Source organism: Hippopotamus amphibius, chromosome 1 (assembly GCF_030028045.1).
Source record: "Hippopotamus amphibius kiboko isolate mHipAmp2 chromosome 1, mHipAmp2.hap2, whole genome shotgun sequence".
Lineage (NCBI taxonomy): Eukaryota > Metazoa > Chordata > Mammalia > Artiodactyla > Hippopotamidae > Hippopotamus > Hippopotamus amphibius.
Window position 1 is genome coordinate 38214287 of NC_080186.1, and position 16681 is coordinate 38230967.

Consider the following 16681-nt stretch of genomic DNA (forward strand, 5'->3'; position numbering starts at 1 on the left):
AGGAGAGGGGCTCTGCTTTGCTGGCGTGGGGAGGCGGGGCTGGGAACAGGGCACGCCTGTTAAAGCGCTTTTTGAAGCCAGCTTGTGTGATCGTCGCTGACACGGCCTCTTCCACTTGATGGGGAGATCCGAAAAGGCAGACTGTTTCCTACTTATCTCTGAGTCCTGGCACAGAACAGGAGATTGGTTAAGTTTGATGAATTTCACTTCCTCACCTGAAAAAGAGAAGCAACGATCTCTCCTTCAACTTGTGCTATGGATCCAATGACGGGCTATATTTACAGGTCTTGACAAGGGCCATCCCTCTTCCCTGGCTGGAGTCGGCCTCCCTCCAGGAGGCCTGTCTCCTCCTCAGGGTTGCAAGTGAAGAAAGGACCACCAGGAAAGCACTAGAATTTAAAACAGTTTTATTAAAATAAGCACAATGCATAATAGCATCCTTGTGTTGTAAAAACATCTGACACATGCAAATTGATTTTTTAAGGTAACTAAGCAGCTTAGCTATCTGATGCTGGATGTGTCTCTGTGCTCCCAGGCAGCAGGCACCACGTGGCTCAGACCAGGGTGGCCGGGCAGCCTCCGGACCGGCTCCACATCAGGCACAGAGCTCCTCACTGACCCAGACCTGTGCTGCCCTCCACACCAGGCCCGAGGGAGGAAGCAGCAGACACACTGGTCTCTAAGTCACTCATCATCTGAACAGCTTAAAACCAGTTAAAATAATAGGAAATAGCTGATTAAAACCTTCCAAATGCATGGACGTTCAGGAGAGAAGAGTGAGCCCTAAGAGCTCTGGAAAGTCCACGAGCTCACAGTGGGAGTGTAAAGTCTCATCTTTGCCAGAAGAGCACGGTTAAAAATACCCCAAACATTTTAAAAAAATGAAATAATACTGACTTTAGCAGCAGTCCCAAACAAGGAAGAGGATGATAAATGAGGGACACATTCTGGTCGCGGCAAAGAAAGATTATGTGCTTCTCCGCGCCATCAACTGGAAGACTGATCTGGCTTCCTGAATACAGAAGGCTCCCTGCCCTTCCCTGAATTGAGGGGATGGCTTTGCTCAGCCAAGGGGGAGGACGTCCGGAGGACAGAGGAAGGTGGAAGGACCGCCAGAGGCGGGTGACAGTGCAGAGAGAGGGAAGAGCCTCTGTCAGCCGAGCTTCTCAAGGCTGGCTCCCTGAAGGCCACAGCCCCAGCCAGTGAGAGCAGCCGAGATCCTCCTTCCGCAGGCGGGTGAGCAGGTGGGCAGGAGCCCAGCAAAGAGATGTCCCTGCCGCAGGCGGTTATGCAAAGTGACAAGTGATTGCTTTCCTTTTCAAAGACAACCCCTTTGGAAAAAGCCTTTTTCCTTGAGGACTCTGGGGAAAGGAGGATGAGAGCCTTCGTGGACGAAAGGCCTGGATGGAGCCGCAGAGCAGGCCCCTCACAGGCTTCCAGGGGGGCACGGCCTGGACAGGCGTGGGGCCCAGAGTGGGTCAGAGTGCTGTGGGTGTTGCGCTCGGGTCTCCGCTGCGGCCTGCCTGGGCCAGTGCCCTCCGGCGGGCCAGGCGTGACTTGGAGGGAGGGGAAAGCTTCACCGAGCAGAGGCCCTCAGCCAGTGCCTCTGATTCCTTTGCCAGTTCATTCTCCTCGTGCTGAGATAGCTGGCGGTTAAGGGCGATGGCCTCAGCCGCGAAGAGCGTCAGGTCCATTGTGCTGCTGTTTCTGCAGGGATGGGGTGGGGAGCACAGAAGAGAGGGAGGCAGGGCTCAGTGGGGTCTGCCAGCCAGCTCCTCGACACCCGACACCCACCCCAGTTACTGTGGTTCTGTGTGCCCCTGGATTCTACTGAGCCGGCATGGGCTGCTCTCTCCGAAGTTCTTGCATGGGTTTGGAGTCTGACTTCACTGGGGCTGGAGTGGCTTTGAGCCTCAAGGACAGTCTCTGGACTTAAGAGTCGGGACAAATGCCCCCTTCTATCCAGAGCCCCCTCTCCTGAGCTCCTGGGTCTGCACACAGCTCTACCAGAGGAAGGGCCACGGCACATGAAACTCACCCACGTACATCCCTCTCTCCTGTCAGGGCAGGAGGCTCCTAGAGCAGGGGCTGTGCCTTGATGTCTGCGTCCCCAGAACCCAGCTCAGAGGTGGCATGTAATGGGCACTCTGGGTTTGCTGAATCAGTATTTTATGGTGCATCTGAGGTTTGGAGACTCAAGGCATCTGGATGCAGCTCTAGAGAATCAGGGAGGAACCCAAGCTGGGCTCAAATGAACTGTGACTATAAAGGTGCAAGACTTTCCTGTTTAACTCCTGGAAACTGGCCAGGAGTTTGGTTCCCAGAGGGCTTCCCATAAGGCTTTAGCCCTGGCTCTTGGGGAATAGGGAGTGCTCACTGGGAACATGATCAAGTATTTTGGGTTTTAGTTCCCAGACCAGGGGTCAAACCTACACCCCCTGCAGTGGAAGCGCAGAGTCTTAACCACTGGACTTCCAGGGAAGTTCCCCTGATCTAGTGTTAAAAGGCACCAGAGTCAAAAAGATCTGGGTTCAAAGTCCCACTCCCTAGGCTACGGTATAGCCCTGAGTAAGTTCACTTGATTTATCTATTCCTCAGTTTTCTCATCTATAAAATGGGGCAATAGGAACACCTCTCTTTTAAATTTATTGTAAAACTTATGGGATTCAATATATGTAAAGCCCTTAGTGCAATACCTGGTGGGTGGTAAGTATTTCCTATACAGTGGCCATTATTATTGTCTTGGTCCCTCTGCCTTACACGGCCCCAGATTCCTGCTACTTCCACCAACCCCCAGCAGTAGAAGGAAACCTTGGTATGCTTTGGGCTGTAAATAGTGATTTCCAGTTGGGATTCATGTGGATCCACAAAACAGGTTTTTCTCTTGCAAACAGCCTAAGGCAGGATCTTAAAGATACTGGGGCAGGGGAAGCCATCCAGGTGGAAGAAGAGAAAGAGGGAGACGAGGAAGAGGAGCAGGGAGAGGGAGGCCAGGAGCTCATTCAGGGAGTGGATACCCAAGCCTAGAGATGGGCTCCCCGTCCCCCACCTTGGCCCCAGAGTGGCTGAGAGCTTGAGGGGAAAGTCAAAGCCAGACGAGGAAGGGCGTGGAGTGTGGCAGGAGCATTTACCTCTGGAGGACTTGCGGCGTGGGGAGTCCCCTTTCTGGAGCTTGCTAGAATGGGAAGGACAGATGTGTGGGTAAGCACTGCTCCCTCTTTCAAGAGCTGCCCCCACCCAAGCCAGCAGAGTGCTAGGTGACTACAGGCTGGGGCCCAGCATGGGGACTTGCCCCCTCGTGCCTGCAAGGTCAGACCTTCCAAGGAGAGAGCAAGCGAGGTAGAGCCCCCAACCCAGCTGCCTCTGTCTGGAGAGCCCTCTCCTTACCCAGCCAAGTCCTCATCATCCTGTGAGACCCCACTCCAGGGTCACTTCCCCTGTGAGACGTTCCCCCTTCCCTGCTCCCCCCAACCTGGTCCCGAGCAGAGGTGAGTCCTTGTCCTTTGGAGCCCTGAGCACTTTCGATAAGCGTTTGTCATACTATCCCATCATTTATCCCCTTGGCTCCCTCTCCCCGGCAGGACACGAAGACGGGGCCTGGGTCTCGCTCCTCCTACTGCTGTCCGTGTCTGGCATGTGGCAGGTGCTCAGTACGGACAGAAGCTCTTGGGTGGCTGGGAATCAGCCATTCAGAGACCCGTGGGTTGGGTTCCCGCCTTTAACTGGGGCCGGCAACGCTTGCTTCCTTCCACTGTCAGGGCCACTGAGGCTGGCTAGGGCCTGGCAGACCAAGGAGACACAGTAAATCACAGGAGGTCTGGCAGACCCCTTGGAGGGACAGAGGTCTGCTATCGTGATTAACGGAGGAGGATGGTTAAAAATGTTTTCTAGTGAAAACCTGGATCCTTCCTTTGGGGAAAACACCAGCATTTGCCTTTCAGGAAAGCTGAAGCCAGACCCCAGCACCACAAGGAGAACCTATGAGTCCCCTATGCAGCCGCATAGCAAGCAGGGTGGCGAGGCCTTGCTTCTGCGTGCTCTCAGCTAATGACATTTCTGTATAAGGGGATGGTGCTACCGTCCAGGCTGCTTCCCAGGCCCTGTGCCTCTGCCCATGGTGGATGCATGCGGCATATCTCCCAGAGGCCCCTGTCCATTCCAGAGAGGCAGAGGTCACCTAGGGGCTTAGTCGAGCCAAGTCAGCCATATCTGCAAGGGGCTCAGTGTGAGATTAGGTCAGAGGTCCGTTCAGTTCTACGTGCACGGGGGCTAAAGCTGCCAGCCGACTCCCTCTGGCTGAGGTCAGCCACAGGGCTGTGAGAGCTTCCTCATGGTGTTGCTGCAGGCCTGAAGAGGTGGACGCCCCCTCCCTGGGTCACTCACCCCCTGCACCCATGGGTGCTGCAGAACTTGGGCGGCGCTTAGTCTCTGCTTCGCATCTCGAACCAGGAGCTTGGAGATGAGATCTTTGGCCTCGTTGGAGATGTGAGCCCAGTCCTTGTCAGGAAACTCATACTTGCCTTCCTGGATGCTCTCAAACAGCTTGTTCTAGGTAAAGAAGGTGCCTCCCGAGGCCACATCGGCCAGGGGATGGGCAGGGTGTGCCTGTCATGGTCTGATCACATGGGTCCAATTGGCCACAGCTGCAGCTGGTGGCCTGGGTAGTTCCCAGACCAGGGCCCCTTCCCCAACCCCCACCCTCCCCTATACCATTGAACTGCACAGAACGCCCTGGGGGGGTGGGGTGGGATGGCTATGCTACTTGGAGGGCCAGGTGGGTGATGAGTGACGAATGTCAACTAGAGAACAACGCCCGATTCCTTGGCCCTTCATCCAGGGCCCTCCATCCAGATGACCGGGCTCCTCTCCCCCCACCATCATTCTCATCCTTCCTCTTCCTCCCTCGACAGACGCAGCTGTTTCAAACCTATCTTTGCTTGTGCTGTTCCTTCTACTTGCATTTTTTGCCTCTCCTCCCCTGGGGCCAGACTCCTCCTCCTTTGAGACTCAGCTCAGGGGTGATCTTCTCTAACAATCCTCCCCTGAACTCCTTGTTGGGCTGAGGGCCTGCTTATCTCCATCTCACCTGGTGGCTGCCCTTGGACAGAGAGGGAAGGGGCACCGTACACCCCGTGCAGACCAGGCACAATCACCAAGCCCCATCCTGCTTGGCCTCCCCCAGCCGCCAGGCCCCTTGTGCGCACCTGGCACACCGTGCAGACCTCTCCCCGGTCCCAGCCGCAGTCGGCCCCGCAGTGACCCACAAAGGGTGGGTAGCCACTCAGCATGATGTAGAGGACCACGCCCAGGCTCCACAGGTCACAGCGCTTGTCGTAAAAAGTGGCCTCATCTGTGAAGACCTCCACCACCTCGGGGGCCATATATTCTGCAGAGCCGCACTGTGGGGGCCAGAGGTGGGGAGGGGGAAATGGCAGAGAAAAGAGACGCTCAGTCACAGAGAGGGGACTGTTATGGGACTTGAGCAAGAGCATGGAGTTGCAGAGTAAGAAGCTGTCAGGAAAGTCAGCCAGAGAGTTTGCCTGGTGCCACCAAGGTACTTAGAAAAGCTGGGCCACTGGATATTTGTAAAGTGAGTCCTATCACTCCCTACGAGCCACAGGACCAGTTAGTTCCAGGACACCTTCTTATCTTCTCAGGTCCTTCTCCAGTAGGCAGAGACCCTTGGTCAAGAAGCTCCAGGAAGCTCTCCCTGCCCTGGCTCTCTGTAAACAGTCACTTAATGAGCAGGTACTTCAGTGTACCAGGAGCACAGCTCTTGGGAGGAGACCCAATTCCATAAAGCAAGGATTTCTTAAAGTGAAGTCCTGCCAAGCTTCCCTGCTAGCTTTGAGCATGGAAGTACAAGAAGTATAAGAATTTAGAATTAAGAGACCATCAAAGCTAGGAGAGCTCTCAGAACAAAGCCCATCTCCTTTCGTCTCCCATTTATGGATGGGAAAACCAAGGACTAGAATGGACAGGGATTTGTTTAAGCATATCAGTGGCAAACCCAGGACAAAAATCCAGGATTCCTTCTCCCATCCTTGAATAGAAAACTGCTGATAAAAACAAAACAAACTCTTTTTGCTCCCCTCTTCATTATTTCAGGCTCACCAGGAGACAACCCTCCCCGCCCAGCCCCCCAACATACACAACTAATTTGATGGGAAGATGCTGAGTGGAGAAAGGACATTTTCTTTGTTATTGGCAATTAGAGTTAATGACTTTGAGAACAAGGTACTTCAGTGTAGCAGAAGCTAATACAGAAATATCTCTAATAATGTTGCTTAGAATGAGACATGGGCATATTTAAACACATCTTAAAAAAAGATTATTAGGAAAACTCACTTATGAAGTGTGCAAATCGCAAAAGAATTATCATAATTATAGTATATGCAGTATATACAAGAGATGTCTTAGGGAGAAATAGCTCCCAGCAGCATCTGGGCAGGAAATGGAAAGTGAGAGACGTGACAGGATAACTTAGCCAGGCCCTTACATGCAAAGAGCCTGGACCTCTCAGTTCTTGCCACAGAGGCCACACTCCCTGTCCTCCACCACCTCGCGGACCTGCCCCAACTCCGCTGTGGGAATGGGAGCTGTCCACACGCTCATATGCAAGAGGGCAGGCCTGAGAGCAGTGTCTGCCTCCACCTGGGTCGGGAGTCAGGGCTCAGCCTGTTCTTACAGGTATTATTTGTCTCCTCCTTAGCAGTGGACCCACCGCAAACCAAAAGCTCTAATGTCAGTTCCACTAGCAGCTAAGCAGGGGAGGGGTGGGGGGCGGGGCGGTGGTCACCAAGACAAGAAGCGAGGCCAAAGAACCCGGGGCGGCCGCAGGTACGCCCGGTTTCCCGTCCTCAGCCCTCTGTTCTGGTCTCCACAGCTTTGCGGACAGGAGCTCAGAAGGAGAGGGCACAGGTGCCCAGCCATACGTACTGGAGTGGTCAGCTCTGGTGTGGTTATGGGGGTGCAGGAGTTGTTCAGTTTCACCCCGCTGCCCAAGTCAAAGTCACAGATTTTCACTGGAGACACCTGAAAAGGAAAGCAGGACGCAAAGTTACAAATGGGAGCAACCAAAGGGCCTGAAGAGACAACGTGACTGTACGGGTACACAGCCGTGTGGCTGCCACACTGAAGCCCAGCTTTACCTGGCGGTCATGTTTCCTCTTCCCGAGTGAACTAGAAAGCACCTGAGGATTTGTCCTAGGGTGTCCTCTTCCCCATGCTCTTTCCTTATTTCCCAACTAGGAGGAAAAGTGTGTACTAGATGGGGTCAGACTGTTGTGAACTTGGTATACGACAGGAGCAAACCTACGGAACTCTTGCCAACAGGGTATGTTGCAACTCAGCAGTTAGAGAACTTAGTATGTATTCCTGAAAGGCTCCTTGTAGCTCATTCACTGCAGGCAAAGGAGTTTTGCACAAAACCCTCGACCACTTCAGGGGGCTTAGGGTGACCAACTTGTCTTTGCTTGCTTGGGCTTTGTTGGTTTAAGCACTGAAAGTCCTGTGTTCCAGGAAATCCCTCAGGCCTGAGCAAACTGGGATGGCTGGTCACTCCAGGTGACAATCAACACAGCAGCCCAGCCCGCCAGGACGGGATGCTGCACCTGAGACCACAGACAGCATGAGTCGTCTCTGGACCAAGCAGGAGGTGCTGTGTGCACGCGTGAGAGCGGCCTGCTAGGCGGAGTAGGGTTGAGAGCGCTAGTCCCCACTTGCCGTTTACCTGCCGTCGCTTCCACCTCTTTTTCCTCGCTCCCTTTTGTCTGCCTTACATTTGACCTTTCTTCTCTTCTTTTTCACTTAGTTTCTCTTTTTTATTGTGGTTAAAACATATATAACATAAATATGCCATTTTAAGTGTACAACTCGGTGGCATTAATTACATTCGTACTGGTGTGCAACCATTACCAGTATGTTTCTAAAACTGTCACATCACCTCAAACAGAAACTCTGTACCCATCAGGCAGTAACTCCCCATTCCCCCTCCCTCCAGCCACAGTAACATCTAATCTACTTTCTGTCTCTATGAATTTGCCTATTTCAGATTATTTCACACAAGTGGAATCACACAAAATTTGTCCTTTTGTGTCTGGCTTGTTTCACCTAGCATACTGTTTCCAAGGTTCATCCATGTGGTAGCTCGTGTCAGAACTTCATTCTGTTTCATGGCTGAACAGTACTCCACTGTGTGGACAGACCACATTTCGTTCACCCACTCACCTGCTGATGGGCGCCTGGGTTGTTTCCAGCTTTGGCAATTGTGACTAGTGCTGCCATGAACACTGGTGTTCAAGCCTCCGTTTTCAACTCTTTTGGGTACATACACAGGTGTGGAATTGCTGAGTGCTGTGGTGGTGTTATGCTTAGCTTTTTGAGGAACTGCCAAACTGTTTTCCACAGTGGCTGAACCATTTTACATTCCCACCAGCGATGGGCAAGAGTTCCAATTTCCCCACATCCTTGTCAACACTTTTTATTTTCCACTTTTTGTATTATAACCATCCTAGTAGGTGTGACATGGTATCTCATTGTGATTTTGATTTGCATTTCCCTGATGACTAAGGATGTTGAGCATCTTTTCATGTTCTTACCGGCCATTTGTATACCTTTGGAGAAATGTCTTTAAGTCCTTTGCCTATTTATTTATTTATTCATTGGCTGCCTTGGGTCTTCATTGCTGCACGTGGGCTTTCTCTAGTTGCAGAGAGTGGGGGCTACTTTTCATTGCGGTGTGTGGGCTGCTCATTGCGGTGGCTTCTCTTGTTGTGGAGCATGGGCTCTAGGCAGGTGGGCTCAGTAGTTGCAGCTTGTGGACTCTAGAGCGCAGGCCCAGTAGTTGTGGCACACAGGCTTAGTTGCTCTGCAGCATGTGGGATCGTCCCTGCCCAGGGATGGAACCTGTGTCTCCTACATTGGCAGGTGGATTCTTAACCGCTGTACCACCAGGGAAGCCCTGCCCATTTTTTAATTAAGTTGTCTTTTTGATGTTGAGTTTTAGAAGTTCTTTATATATTTTGGATATTAAACCCTTATCAGATACATGATTTGCAAATATTCTCTCTCATTCTGTGGGTTGTTTGTTCACTTTCTTGATGATGTCTTTTGACACTCAGTCTCTCTCTTTTCAAAAAAAAAATTTATATATTTATTTATTTAGGCTGGGCTGGGGTCTTAGTTGCGGCATGTGAACAAGGTCTTCGTTGCCGCGTGCATGCGGGATCTAGTTCCCTGACCAGGGATCAAACCAGGGCCCCCCGCGTTGGGAGTGCCGAGTCTTACCCACTGGACCACCAGGGAAGTCCCGACACTCAGTCTCTCTTAATTATAGTTTTTCAGCCATAAAAAGGGGCAACAAAACTGTGTCATGAAGATCAGATGAAACAAAGGACACGAAAGTACACATAAACCGGAGGCACTATGACAGAGCAGTTCACAGCACCAGTGGCGTCCAGGGTCAGACTCCCCGAGTTTTAATCTCTAATACTTATCAGCTGAGTGACTTTGGGCGAGTTTCTTTATCTAAGCTTCAGTTTCCTCATCCCCATAAAATGAAAATAATAATAGCGTCTACCTCATGAGAGTTTATCAATACTGGATAAAATAAGTGTCTGGCACAATGTAAGTGCTCAAGAAATGTTAAAACATAATTATTAATAATAACCATAATGATAGTCATGATAAATTATGAAGTTTTATGCCGGAGCCACTGGCAGGAAGTCACAAGATCTTATTTGAGCGAATACATTTCCATTCCCCACAGACACGTTTTAAGTAGAGGCTGACTCACATGTGCCCTCACAGCCACTCCTCACGTATGAGCTCTCCCCTAGTTCAGACCGAGACGTGTGTCATGCATATGCACATATATATACACACACAGCTAGGAATGTGGGCCATGAAAACCACCTGGGCCTAAATCCCTCCTAACAAAGGACGTGTCAAATCCATACATGCTTACGGAAACGCAAACACTTCCATTTACTAGCAGATTAAGATAAAAATTAAAATAGGCTGTGTTTGTTCAACACCAAGTATAACTGTCTTCTTTTTAATGGGCGTCTTTGGAAATGAAAATAGATGCAGAAACTCTTTTCAAGAACATGCTTCCTACTTGTCACTTTTAGTGGTGGACACGAGCAGGCATATATACCATAACGCAAACACCATCTATAGGCAGAGGTGTGCCTGACGTAAGATTGGATTGTTGTTTGACTCACATCGACTGCTCTAAAGGTAGGTGCACTGGACTAGAACACATTTGTTTTGTTCAGGTCTCACATATTTTACAAACTCTCAGGCTTAAGCCAATCTGCTGATAAAGAGCACAGAAGGGCCCAGGATTAGCCCTACTTGGGATGTAGAAACACTGCACATCAGGTATAATATTCTCACGTGTCTGTAACAACCAGCTCAGCTTGGTACCTCAGGTGGAGAGAGCTGCTCCTGATTTATACTGACAGTAAGGGTGGCTTCCCTGCATCAGTGTGAACTGTGACATCCCAAATCAGGCCCTCAGTACCTTTTCTGGAGACTCACACAATATGTTTTCTGGCTTCAGATCGCGGTGAGCAATGCCTGAGATGACAAAGAGCAAACAAATGGTGAACATACGCCCGTGATTGTCAAACATCCACACACAATTAGTTTTTGCCAAATGCTGCTGTTCGCAGACTAATTCCCAATTATGGTACATTAAAAAAAATCAATGAGCTGCAGGAGGCAGAAGTAACCAGAGACACAAACCAAAAGCACAGTTGATTCTGCAAGTTCTTTTGAAGCAGCAGCTTTAGAAGTCTGGCGGGGAGGAGGAGAGCTAAATGAATCCCAGCCAGCCTACCTCTCAGCACTGTACTGACAACGCAGAGTAAGCAGCCTAATCCAGAGCAGAGCAAAGAGCCCTAGAAACAGCCATGCTTGGAACAGCAATGAAGAAATAATTAGTGCCTTGTTTCAGAGCATCTCAGGGGGCTGGGACTGCTCTACTTCATTTCTTCTTGTATGGCCAATTAAAAAAAAAAAAGATTCCTTCAGTGGGACTCCCTGAATGTTCAGAGGATCAAGCGTTAGTTAACAAATCTCCCAAAGCTTGTCCGATTCCCTTCTCACCTGCTCTGCATGTCCAAGACAGTCCTGCCAGAAGCTCAGCAAGGACTGCTTTGCCCGAGGGTGCTGTTCTTAAGAGAAACCTCTCCTGCACTTTGGTCAGACCTCCTCGAAGTAGACTGCAGATAGCAGCCTACCCCGTTAGGTATTAGAAGTTGCTGACCTAGCCAAGAAGGCACCTGGTCAAACCACCTTCTAACCAAAGACAGGGACAAAGAACCAACTCATGGCCGTGGTGTTCTAGTGGTAGACACAGAGACCTCCCATTGCCTTTTCCTCCTGCAGAGTGCATGGCGCAGAGATAGAAGGGCTATAAAATGAAGCAAAAGCCAAACAGCTGCTGCTTGGAACCACTGGGAAGCAGCAGAGGGTTCGTGGGATAACGGGAAAAGCAGGCTCTGCTTCACTACAACTCCCTTGCTGATCAACTTCCCAGGCGGCCCTCCAGCTCCCCGGCAGGAGGCAGAGGCCCAGCCCACCAAAGGCACTTCACTAGGGAGGAAGAACCTGAGCTCCAGCAGGCTAAGTAACTTCATCAGTCACCTAATGGAATGAGAACCCAGAGCAACTCGGTCCAGGCTGCGCAAATTGAGCTGGGCAGCCGCTCGCCGCACTAAAAGTGAAGGATATTTTTCATTACAGCAAGTGCTCCCACAGAAGGACCACGCGCCACACCTGGAGCCTTACTCTCCGAATAGGTGCCGATAGCCCCGGTGTGCCCCGGCCTGAGAACTGAGAGCCAGGCCATAATAATGCGCCTTCCCTGGTGAGCACACTGGCCATCGAGCTGCTCCGCTTCATTTCCCAGAGGTTGAGCTGCAGTGTGTCCAGTATTTAAAAGTATGGAACTTGTTGCAGGCTGACCCATTCTAGCCCAATTCATCTTTGCAGCGTGAAGTTATTTAGAAAACAGCCAAGTTCAGCTGCAAATCGTTTTTCATCCCCTCCAACTTCTAGTCACATGGGCAGCTGGCCAGCTAGATGTTAACAGCACTTCGGAACGCCTAAGACACCACCAGCCTCTGTTCCCTGTAGTGCATTCTGGTAAAAAATAAATAAATAAATAAAAAATAAAACCGCCTTTACCCCCCTCCAAGGTATGGATCTTATAAAAAGCGTGACCCAGTTTTGCAATCTACAGAGGCAGCTTGGGGAGCAGTTGTAAATCTCTGTCAGGCAGGTGTTACGTACACGCATCCCAGCTTTCAGAAACAGAACTCCTGCTATTCATCATGCTGTGCGACGTACAGACATCCCCCTCTTCTAGGAATTTTCACCCTATGTGCAAGTCAGGCCCCCAACATGGGCACCGTCAGCATGGAGTGCTCTCCTTGGCCACCGGAGGAAGTGAGGTGGGTGGGTGAACCTCCCTCCCGCACACGCCTCACCAGTCTGCACCGTATCGCTGGCACAAAGTGGGAGCAGCACGCCTGCAAGCGGACCTGAGCGCTCACAACCAACGAGGCTGGCCAACGTCCGCGGACGTGAAGGGAGCACAACCAAGCCTCAAGGCATGCGCTCCACCCCCACCCCACCCCCATCAGGCAGAACGCTTTACTTTAAGGGAATCAGTATATGGAGTAAAAATGCCTTCTGCCTGGTGGGGGAGGAGGGTGGAGGAAATGTTATTGAAGAACTACTATGTGCCAGGCACTGTGCTCCACTGTTACACGTATACAATGCATCCACAAGAGACACACAATTACGTAAGGGAACCAATATATATAAAAGGCCCAGGACAGTGCCTGGCATATAACAAGTGCTACATAAGTGTTAGCTACTATTGGCGAGGTCATTATTATCTCTCAATTCCCACCATAGCTCTAGGAGGAAGGCATTGTTACCGAGAGAGCACACGGCTGGTAAAAACGTAAGCCAGAATTCATTTTTGCCATGGCACAGCTGTTAGGCAAATTTAAAAAATGTATGTAATAGTCAAACATGTTTCTAGAAATGTAAAGACATTTAATTTGCAAAAGTATTTAATTTACTACGAAAGTTCTAGACAAGGAGCTGTAAACTGAAGTGTAATTCAAACAATAGCAGCCTGTTATTTACACAATGTTCAACAGATACCTCAAACCCACCATGTTAATAGAAAAATGCATTTTAATTTATTGTGAACAAGATATAAAACTACACATACACTGCCATGCCAATTTTGAAAAGAGAGATACAGGTGATATATTTTAAAAGACTAGACTAACACCCAAATATTTCTACGAGAGTCTAGGTTGTATTATGCATGATTTTTGCATTCTTCATTAGTAAAGGAAAAGACCACTCACATACACATACTCAGATATACCTTGTTCAACATGAAATCTGTGTTTTACCCCTCCTTGTTCTTTCTCCTGTAATCACTATTCTGCTTAATAGCTCCACATCTACCCACCATCCACATCAGAAGTCTAGACGCCACCCTGGCCTGCCCCCCCCACCCTCCTGGGTGGGCCCACCAGCTGCATCAGCTCCTGGCCCAACCCTCTCCCTGGCCTGTCCCTCTCCCTCGGTCCTCAGAGGCAACCAGCCCAATCCACCCACCCAGGCCAAGGCCCAGCTCACCTTTGGTGTGCAGGAAGTCAAGGGCTGCGGCGACATCCCGCACCACGCGGCTGGCTTCTCGCTCGTGGAAGTGCTTCTGCTTCTGGATGTGGGCTAGGATGGAGCCTGGAGAGCAGCGGGGACACAGAGGAATGCCTTTTCAGGCACTAGTAAGTGTAACTTCTCAGAGGCCAAGTTTTCAAAAGTTTGCGGTGGGAACATAGGCGTATTCATCACTAAATGTCCAGCACCAGTGTGGGATCTGGCACAGAGCAGGTACCAGCACAAAACTGGACTGAACAGAACTGGAAGGCTATCTTCTGTACCTGTCTATAATGAGCACAGAAGGGAGAGAGAATACTACCTAAGTGACCAAAAAATATTAATGCCACTGGGGTAGATTTGGCTTCTGAAATCGTAAAGGACTAAAAGTGAATCCACATGGGGTTGGGGGCCTCTCTACAGGAACTTTTCCTCCCCCGCATCTGATCTCCGGTCCAAACAAGAGCACATGCCTTCAAATGGAAATACCACACCTTTACTGGTTATGTAAAGGTCTAGAAAAAGGGGAAAAAAACGGCTTTTCCCCCTGAACTTTCCCATTTATTATTATTATTATTTTTATTATTTTCATTTTTTATTTTTTTTAATTGGAATATGATTTCATTACACTCTTGTACCAGTTTTTGAGGTACACCAAGTTCAATCATCTGTATTTATACACATATCCCCGTATTCCCTCCCTCCCTTGACTCCCTCCCCACCCTCCCCGTCCCAATCCTCTAAGGCATCATCCATCCTCGAGTTGGACTCCCTTTGTTATACAGAGACTTCCCACTGGCTATTTTACAGTTGGTAGTATATATGTGTCTATGCTACTCTCTCATTTCGTCTCAGCTTCCCCTTCACCCCCCGCCCCCCCAAACCTTGAGTTCTCCAGTCCACTCTCTGCATCCTTGTTCTTGTCTTGTCACTGAGTTCATCAGTACCATTTTTAGATTCTGTATATATGAGTTAGCATACAATATTTGTCTTTCTCTTTCTGACTTACTTCACTCTGTATGACCGGCTCTAGGTCTATCCACCTCATTACATACAGCTCCATCCCATATTATTATTATTGTTATTATTATTATTATCATTTTGTTGACAACGGTTAACATTTACTGGGTAGTTAGTATACACCAAGCACTATGTGACACTCTTTAAATAGATTACCTTATCCTCACTGCAACTGTACAAAATGTAAAAAATAGCGTCATCCTCACTACATAGCTACAGATGGGGAACCTGAAGCCAAGAAAGATTAAGCAGTTTGCTCAAGATCATAAACCAGGAAGTGGTGGCATCATCAGGACTCAAGCCCCGTAAGTCTGGCCTCGGAGCCTGGGCAGACTTCTCTTCCGCAGGACCTGTGGTCCGACTCCTGGGGGGATGGGTTTCCCTGAGCCACCCAAACACTCTCTTTACCCGCTGAGTCTGGCCTCAGCAGAGCTGCACTCTAAGCGATACGGTTACCGATGGCCCCGGCTGCATCAAGCGTCTCAGGTGATTCACGGTGCTAGTGTGGTTGGGAGGGGCACAGGCATGAATGACCGTATGGCTTGGCTCCGTTTGGTCTCTGCTCACCACTGGAAGCCAGTATTTCTGGGCTGAAGGTGTCATCTCTGTGTCCTAAAAATGGCACATGTTTACTTATTATCTCTGGTTTTTGGCATGTGGAGGCGATGAAAGACCTTTCACTTGCCAGATTAAACAACCAGAGGATCCATAACACACTATGGAACATTCTGAGAAAACTGGCTCTTGGCTAGGACGCAGGCTTGCTCTACTGCAGTGAGTCTCTTGTTGCCAAATTTCTTAAAAGGGAAGGTGAAGAGTAACACTCTACACACTTCTAAGATAGCCCCCACCATACCCAATTGTTATAATAATATTAACAGCTGACATTTATTGAACCCTTAGTGCCTAGTGGGCACTGAGCTAAGTATTTCACATGAATTATCTCACTTAATCTGCACAGTGTCCCAAGGAGGTAGGCGCTGTCATTATCCCTATTTACAGACACAGAGAATATTGTTTGGAAAGGTTATGTGACTTGCTCAAGGTCACACAGCTAGTAAGTGATGGAGCTCCCTTAACCACCAAGCTCCTACGTGTAGCCCTCCACTCAGCTCCAGACATCCTCCCTAACCTTCACCTTCCAAACGCATCCTAGGGTTGGGTGAGTGATGGGAGAGAAAGGGTTTTTCTATGTCAGAATAGCAACTTAGATATATATTCCGGTGATCATGTGTGTGGGTGATGGCGGTAGTGGTGACGGTCAAGAATGGCATCTGTCCATTTGAAGGATGTGCCTTCTCAGGTCTCCTGTCTATCCTGGTCTGTGTCCTAAACAATGGGCCCCTCTTCTCTGGTGAGGCTTTCTAGACTTCACAATGAATGCAAGAGCTTCCACCCCATAATTAATTTCGTTAAATAGAGAATGTGTTAAAAAACAATGGACTGATAAATTGATGACAAAATGTATCTATATGTGAGTCCTATAATAATGAGAAGGCATTTATAGAATGCCCACACAGGTGACATTCTAAGTTCTGCAAAATGCTAATTATCATCCTTCCCTCCGGCCTCCCTTCTCTCAAATCAAGGGCAGTTTTAAGTCCTTCATCCTTTTTATTAGCTTGACTCGTTTTAGAAGTCTCTGGGATTCATGATGGATGACCACCACCCTGTGTCTTAATCAGAAGTCCAAACACATACTCAACAGTAAGTACCTCCTTGCAATTTCTCAAAGACCAAATAAAACCTTGTGTCGTCTTCAAAGAACTCAATCAGCTCCAAAATGTTCCTTAAATAGGGAAAAACAGGAGGAGAGGGAAAAAAGGGAAAATAGTATTATATATTGAAGCCCACTTACAATATACAATGGAAAAAAACAAAACAAAACAAAACCCAATGCCCTGCACAGGGCAGGAATCAACTTGAAATCAGAATGCTTATTAAAGACCCATGTTTGAGAAGT

At 49.3% G+C, this 16681-nt stretch overlaps 1 protein-coding gene across 3 annotated transcripts in view; it reads right to left on the reverse strand.

Moving 5' to 3' along the window:
• Positions 1–390: 390 nt before the first annotated feature.
• Positions 391–16681, reverse strand: part of MKNK1 (MAPK interacting serine/threonine kinase 1) — a 32768-nt gene continuing 16477 nt past the window's right edge. For 2 of the 3 annotated variants that reach the window (XM_057709786.1, XM_057709794.1), the window contains exons 5-12: positions 16434–16507; positions 13678–13782; positions 10529–10584; positions 6940–7035; positions 5205–5399; positions 4384–4548; positions 3132–3175; positions 391–1707 (exon numbers count right to left, since the gene is read on the reverse strand). In XM_057709786.1, coding sequence (XP_057565769.1) covers positions 1479–1707; positions 3132–3175; positions 4384–4548; positions 5205–5399; positions 6940–7035; positions 10529–10584; positions 13678–13782; positions 16434–16507 — 964 coding nt within the window. In that variant the 3' untranslated portion in view covers positions 391–1478. The remainder of the gene's footprint in view (positions 1708–3131; positions 3176–4383; positions 4549–5204; positions 5400–6939; positions 7036–10528; positions 10585–13677; positions 13783–16433; positions 16508–16681) is intronic. The other variant, XM_057709802.1, reaches the window with a different exon arrangement.